At 39.8% G+C, this 8,051-nt stretch overlaps 1 protein-coding gene across 1 annotated transcript in view; it reads right to left on the reverse strand.

Moving 5' to 3' along the window:
- LOC117296621 (complement C3-like) overlaps positions 1-7,708 on the reverse strand; it is a 58,850-nt gene extending 51,142 nt beyond the window's left edge. Inside the window, 5 exon segments of the mRNA XM_033779642.1 lie at positions 232-284; positions 830-1,048; positions 2,512-2,684; positions 5,935-6,017; positions 7,667-7,708. Of these exon segments, the coding sequence (XP_033635533.1) occupies positions 232-284; positions 830-1,048; positions 2,512-2,684; positions 5,935-6,017; positions 7,667-7,708 (570 nt within the window).
- Between the last annotated feature and the right edge of the window lie 343 nt (positions 7,709-8,051).

The raw sequence follows: 8,051 nt of genomic DNA on the forward strand, positions 1-8,051 counted from the left end.
ACAAACACAGTGTATGCACTATATCAAACTAAGGTCTTGACATGATCAATATTAAGGTGATACAATGCTACGAAATTTGCATGTTTTATGAATTGGCGAGAAATAAAGAAAACAATAATAGTAATAATTGGACAAAAACAAAACTATTAAAAAAAATGTAAAAAAATAAAAAAACCTGCTAGGCCTAATAACAGTTTGAAACACAATTTGAAACATTAGCAAAGTAATTACCAAGTTTAAGTCAGGAAACATCTTTTGATTCAAAACAACGATGCGGATATTCACTGTTAACAAAACAAAGAAAACAAGTCATTGACATGTTTACTGTATATTGTACCAGGTGAAATCGCCAACTGATCGTCTTATCCCTCACAAACAGGAGTCCAAGTTACCCAGGAGTACCCACCATCCCATCATGTTCAAACACAGGTGTCGTGGCCCTGTGGTTAAGAGCATCGATTCAAGCTCTGGTGGTAAAAGTTATCGGAGTGAGGGTTCGAATCCCGGTCATGTCACGTATGCCCTTGGCCATGATACTTTTCTATAATGTTGCTTCTCTTCATCCAGGAGTATAAATGGATACCTGCGATGGTAGAGGTTTATAATGTGAATAGAAAGGCCGTTGTGTCGCTTACGTTGTCCTTAACAGGTTGTATACTCCTCTGGCCTGGAGCTGAGAAGGATCAGAATGAATGTAATTATTGGCCCAGTGACCAGGACACTCAAAGCGAAGTAAGACGGTAATTGGATGGAGCTATAGCTCCTTAGTTTTTGAGAAATTGCGCAGCTATAATACCTAATAATCTGTAGTTATTGTTAGTATACGTACCAGTCTGTGAAGGTGTGTACAGTGGCTTGTCCGTCTGAATGAAAACAAATCCAGACTTCATACTCAGAAGGATCGGCTTGCTGTTCTGAAAACGAAATTTTTGGGATTGCAAGTTGGATTGTGCGACGAGTGTGATGAACTCATGGCTTGTACTATCGAGCACGGGGAGTTGCGCACGGTCAATCCGCATTATGGCTCTATGCATCAAAGCTGGATCACCTAGTAATAATAATATACAATGGTTATTTTGAAATTAAAAACAGCCCACAAAGCGAACTTAAGAAGACATTTGTACATTCAGAAATGCGTACTGAGGGAACCAAACCAGGAATATCAAAATTTATCGGAGATTAACAAAAACTGATTGTAAAGCATTATTGCCCGTTTTTCAAAGAGTTATGTGCTAAGTACTGCCCAACGAGACATGACCCCCCCCCCCCCCCCCCTTGCATAAGAAGAAGAAAAAAATACTGGGATCGATTTTTTTTTTTTTTTTTTTTGACTTGAGGATCTTGATGTACTACATTCCTAGAAGTTATGAAAACATTTTGTTTTGTCCTAAAATGGCAATGATGCGAAAGTTGAGGGCGCTTAAACGAGGTGCAAGCTCGAAGACTGACGTCAGACGTTCAGGCTAGTCTAGCTTGCGATCAAACTTGATCACTAGCTCGACCGGCATGTATCTGATTACATACATAAAGCGCGCGTACCGAGTATTTGCGCCGAGGTATATATATATTGCAATTAACGACCTTATATCACTTAGCCGACTGGAATTTGTATGAATAAAACAATCGAACGATCAAATCCCAAAGGCATACTTTGCCGACGTCATGGTCTCAGATGTCCGGTGTGCCAAGCTTTCCTGATGACGTAGCCATGCATTTCAGCATGATGCCGTTGTTGGCGTTGGTCCCACGTGCTCTACTGCCGCCGCGAATAAATCTCCAAGACCTGTTCAGCTCATACCAGTGTTTTTTTCGCCCGGCAACACACACTTTGGCTTTCAGAAGAACCTTCATTGTAATTTCCACTTCTCAATGCTCAATATTATGTGATTTTTTTACTTTTTCCCACAATACTGTCGTAACCAGTCCATTCGTTCACCTCACGATTTACTTGAGGACACCGCCATGACAGTTTACGAGCTCGAGCAGAACAGTCGACTCAGCCCAGCACTAAAATCGATTAATTTCGCTTGTGCTGTGCGCAGGGTATGAAATGACGTATACTGCTGTATTTGGTGATCCGGAGCTTTTAGCACACCGGACAGCTGAGACCGCGACACGGGCCTTTAAAGATAATGAGCATTGGGGAGCTGTTGATATTATTATAAAACATTGTGGGAAACGACTCCCTCTGAAGTAATGTAGTTTTTGAGAAAGATAATTTCTCACTATCATTAAAACAATTCTAGCTATAAGTATGTTGCGTTCTTCCTATCTGAAAGCAAGCAAATTAGTTTAACAAGGGTTTTTATTCTTTCATCGTTTTCTCGAAACGTCGGTGACTAATGGAGCCCGTATTTTTTTAAGGTTTGTTATTTTATGTTAGTGTTGGGATACACTAAGTGAGACCACTGGTCTTTGACAAATATTATTACCAGTGGCGTCCAGTGCCGTTAAGGGTGAATAAAACAAATTACAAGAGATCGAGTTGCCATGTCTACTGAGTGTGCTCACCAGTGACGTTGACTGTTGTCTCCGACAGTCGATCATTTGATCCGGTCAGTTGGAAGTACAAAGTCACCGGTATGACTTCATGTTGAGGAACGCCTTGAAGATTTACAAGAATGGATTCATCGACGTCCACTCGGATGACGTTGGGCGTAATGATGAAGTACTGCAGCTGTGCACTGCAAGATAACCACAAGGACATGGTGATTGTGGATTGCGGCCGCACCATGTTTTCACGACAAGGGGTGCCCGCAACTGACGAATTGATGCGTCATGGGGTCAAACTTGGGGTCCCCGTGAGCTGGGGTACGTGTTGTTTCCTAAACCAGGCAGTCCTATTAACGCAAGCGGTCAGTAACTTCGAGTGCATGCACGCAAAGAACAATAGACCGGCAGCCAAGAGCACTTTTGGTTAAATGAACGAGGTACCAATATTTGAGTACAGGAACGTTTAGTGGGTAACATGACATAGTCAGATGTGGATGTCTGCCGGGGACCCCCGCTGCGTGTGGCGCATGGAGCCCCAACAAAGAGGCTAAATAATGGGCTGAATCAAACATTCTAGGTACCACATGGAACCAAGTGGAAATGGTCATTACCATGATACTAAGTAAAAAATATCAACCGCCAGACAAATTGTATGCTGCATTAGGCCTGCCAGACACTCCCTCCCCAAAATGTTTAATGTACATAACCTACGGGTTGAAATTAACTAGTTGTCAGATTAGCTCAGATTTACATGACTAAAATGTACACAAACCACAAATTAAATCCATACTCCTTATTGTTTCCGAGATACAGCCTCTTAAAATATGCTAAAATCTCCCCCTTTTGGAGCTCCGCCCCGGCCGACACCGCGCATCGTGGTGGTATTATTTTCAAACGTTAAGAGCCTGTAATTTATAACGACACCAGCTGTATGGCTAAAAGGTGTATGTGATTTTTAAGTTATGGCCCTTCATTCATAATTTGGCTGCATTGGGCCTGCCGGACACCCTCACCCCCGGGGTTAAACATCGGAGGAACGACCTAAAACCAAGTTGAAATTACCAATAACACTATTCTTTCACCAGTATTAATCACCAGACGAAAGTTTTGCTGCATTGGGCCCGGCAGACACCGCCCCTCCCCCGGGTTTCCGAGGAACCACCTGAAACCAGGTTGAAATGACCAATAACAATATTCTTAATGCAAGTATCAACTGCCAGACGAAAGTTTTGCTGCATTGGGCCCGGCAGACAACTCCCCTCCCCGGGTTAAACATCAAAGGAACCACCTGAAACCAAGTTGAAATGACCAATAACACTTTTCGTATAAATACCAGTACCAACCACCAGACAAAAGTTTTGCTGCACTGGGCCCTGCAGACACCTCCCAAACCCCAGGGTTATTAAACTTCGTAGGAACGATCTAAAACCAAGTTGAAATGGCCAATATGCATTATACAATATTCTTTACACCGCTAGGATAGACACAAGTTTTGCTGCATTGTGCCAGGCAGACAGGCCTCCCCTCACGGCCCCACCCGAAACCAAATTGAAATGACCAGTAACACTAATCTTATTACCAGACGAAAGTTTTGCTGCATTGGGCCCGACAGACACCCCCACTCCCCTGGGTTAAACATCAAAGGAACCACCTGAACCCCCCCCCCCCCCCCCATTGACAAGTTTCTATTTAACGCAAAGAAAATGCATAAGATTACGCTAGAAAAGCTGTTAGGTTACAGATTAAAAAACGACAAACATGCATTAAAACAACTGTATAAGCAGACACATGAACAATGTAATAAAACCCTTAGGCCTAAAAAAAAACATGAAACTACTACAAACTTAGTGGAGACATTATAAGAAGAATCTCCTGGGATGAGAATTGTCACACTTTGATCTAAAAATCAACAACAAATGTACTTTTATCAAAAACATTTTGTAACTTCTTCTATATCAATGACGTACTATTCCCAAAACCTCATTGGAATGTATGTTTTTTAACTCAAGGGGATTACCAAAACATGTTTCAGAGTCGTGTGTTAGCTTGACTCTTACCCTAGACTATTTTCTTAACAGGTGTTGTCTTGTTACTTTCAGACAACCGCATGAATTTTGAAACCGGATACAGTTGTTTTGGACCCGTTTTGTTGCCCCCAAGACAACATTCGATCAAAGTTAAGAAGTTGTAGTTTTAGTGGTGCCTATACAGATTATACTGTTTTTCAAAGTTTGCTGCCAGATCCTGATTATACTGTTTTTCAAAGTTTGCTGCCAGATCCTGAGGATCTTGGTACAGGGTGATGTGCTGGAAACCTCTCCCCTTTTGCATTTTGTCTAATACAATTATTTACTTTTCACAAGTTGTCTTTTGTTTATGTTTTCTGTTTTAACTTTAAAGTTTCTGCATGCTAGATGATGAGAATTATGGAGAGGGTGATGTGCTGGAAACCTCTCCCCTTTTTGCGTTTTGTTTTTTGTTTTATCTTCTTGCATTTTTTGTGTCTTCTTCTGCATTTTTTAAATTTTTTTTCAACTCTAAGCTACACTGTTGTATTGATATTTTAGCTCAATTCTCGCTTTTTTTTGGGTGAAATATTTTTAGTATTATTATGAATGTTAGTTGATTAGTTGATAAGGTAATTGACGAATAGGGCGAGATGCTGGTAACCTCTTACCCTGTAGTATTTTTAGGATTGTATATTTAATTAGTTCTTAATTGAGAAAAAAAAGTAATGTTGTAAATACGTTCTGCTCCAGGTGGTTTTGTGTAGTTTTAAATTGTTGTGTTTGTTAATTTTATATTGCCGTTGTCAGTGTTGCTTTTTAAAATACCGTTCTTGTTTCGTGTTAGGCGCCTTAATGCCTGATGGCATAAGGCGCAATACAACAAGCAGCTTATTATTTATTATTCATAAATACCTGGGACAGTTTTTTCCATATTGATTGGTTGAGAGGACATCACGTGTGGGTGTTTAAACCGATGATATAACCCCAACCAGGAGTGTTTAAACACAGTTAGCCAATGTGTGGCCAGTGAATCAGCGTAATGAGTGTATACAACTTGAGTTTCTGACGTTATAACCATGTTCATCACTGGGAAACGAGGTTGTGAGCTAATCCACGCGAACGTAACGGAAAACGTATCCGGAGAATCCGGTTATAAACAGCTCCAGCTGGTCAATATAAACCGTTCAAACACAACCCCATGTTTAATACTCGCTATTCACCAATAGAAATAGTGAAACTGTCTGGGGGTATTTATGAACGTGTGTGCGTGTGGGGACGGGGGGCTTTCTCGTCCAATCTCCGTTACGTTAACCGAATAAAACTTCCCCAGAAAAATAAGGTCAATCATGATTAGTTTACATTATGAACACTTTTCTTCTTTTTCCCTGGGGGGGGGGGGGGAGGGTATTATACTTGTTTTCTTATAACTCACCTGATTCGAGTAGCCAGCGTCGTCCAGACGAAGCAAACGAACACCAACCCGACCATCTTGATCAGTCCGTTCCCAGATTGATCCTGATAATGATATACATATCAGACAATGTTGTCCTTTTATAAGGAAATGGATTTTCCAATTGCTCCACTCAGAACTCCCTACGGAGGACCTCCAGGAGTTTGTCAATTTTTGGCAGGATCTACTTTTGACTCTGAGAACCCTTTCCGCGTGTCCAATTACATTAACCTTTCATCCCAGTAACTTTCCTAATGTAAAAAAAATCTTTAAAAAATCTGATATATCATGTACACATTATTGTGTTACATGACAATTGAAAAATAAAGCAGACAAACACAAACACGGAACAACAGCTGCCAAATCCACCATGATAGCACACATCAGTTAATAGATGAGTTAAAGGGGTTGATGATACAAACATGCCTGTTTTCTTCAAACAATTAACTTAAAAGGCAGTGGACACGTTTGGTAATTACTCAAAATAATTATTATCATAAAACCTTACTTGGTAACGAGTAATGGGTAGAGATTGATAATATATAACACATTGTGAGAAACTGCTCCCTCTTAAGTGACATAGTTTTCGAGAAAGAAGTAATTTTCCGCGAATTTGATTTCAAGCATATTATACAAAAGCGTACAACTTCATGTGACTATAGGGTGTGTTTTTTGTTTCTTTCTTTTTCTTTAATTATTATCTCGCAACTTTGATGACCAATTGAGCTCAAATTTTCACAGGTTTGTTGTGTTGTGCATTTGTTGAGATACACCAAGTGAGAAGCCTGGTTTTTTGACAATTACTAATAGTTACATGGCCTTTAAGCCATCCTCTTGTCATCGGTTTATGTTGAAAAAATTAAGTAGTTATTTGTTTTATAATTAATTTGCTTTCAACCAGATGAGTTAGAGGGTGGCTGGCCTCCTACAAAGATACCTTCCCATCCTATGAAATTGAAAAAAATGCACTTGAATTAGGCGGTAGGCCTACAATACAAGTACCCCCCCCCCAAGTTGTGTATTTCCCTGGGTTGCCTCCCCCATCCCCCTCCCACCCGTGTAGTATAATCTCTCTCTAGCTCAACGAAACACGGAACCGACGCCACATAATAACAAGCTTCCGTTAATAAGACTCTCTGAATGCTAATTATATATACATTCGATTTGTTGTTTACATATTCTTTTGTTTTTAATTTGTACCAATACTCTGAATACAAAGTCCTTTTTTAATATCCTCTTGAAGAATTGTACACATACATGTATATTATGTTATGTTACTGAATAATACGAGTGTTGCTGTATATCCGTGTTTTTATTACTATGGTCCGTTGTCATCATATCACTTATGTGTATCACGCCCAGCTGGAATTCAAGTTTGAGTATGTCGCTGATCATTAATTAGGACACCAGGGTCGATTCGATTTATCACTGTAGACTGTAATTTTTTTTTTTTTTTTTTTTTTTTTTTCGCAATCTAGAGAGCACATATGGTTTGGATTAATTCAACAGTTGAATTCATGTTTTATTTCAACATTTCTCAAAAACGTTTCATGGAATTGTTGGATCAGCTTTTTAAACGTTAAACTGGGTCTTAAATTGTTGACTGAATACTTGGATCTAACACTTTTAAAGTGTAGTCACTCACCGAACTCATGCAAGTGTTGGGTTCAACTCTTTAGTTTTTAGAGTGTTACGGCACTGGTGGCTGGCTTACCGAGGAGGGAGACTGTTGCAACGATGAGATCTGGCCCGTCATAATTGGCATACATTTTCGGCGTAACGTAAGTTGTAGCAGACAACAACATCTCGATGAAACAATTTTGTTCAGTGTTTAAAAGTTAACTTAATTCCAATTTCTAATCTATTTTGTTTGCGAAATATAAGTAATTTAAAACCACAACCAAATGTAATAATGTGCAAAACATCTGCATTGGTCAGCGGACTGGGAAAATTCACCAAGCTCACAGTACTTCCTTAAGGTTGTCCACTTTGTTTTCATCTGCTTAACATCAATATACAAATTAGTACACAATAGGCACTAATTGTTCACACATTTTGAAAGCAGGCTTAACTTGGTACATGTTGTCCCCAAAGCGAAA

This window comes from Asterias rubens, chromosome 11 (genome assembly GCF_902459465.1).
Source record: "Asterias rubens chromosome 11, eAstRub1.3, whole genome shotgun sequence".
Classification (NCBI taxonomy): Eukaryota; Metazoa; Echinodermata; class Asteroidea; order Forcipulatida; family Asteriidae; genus Asterias; species Asterias rubens.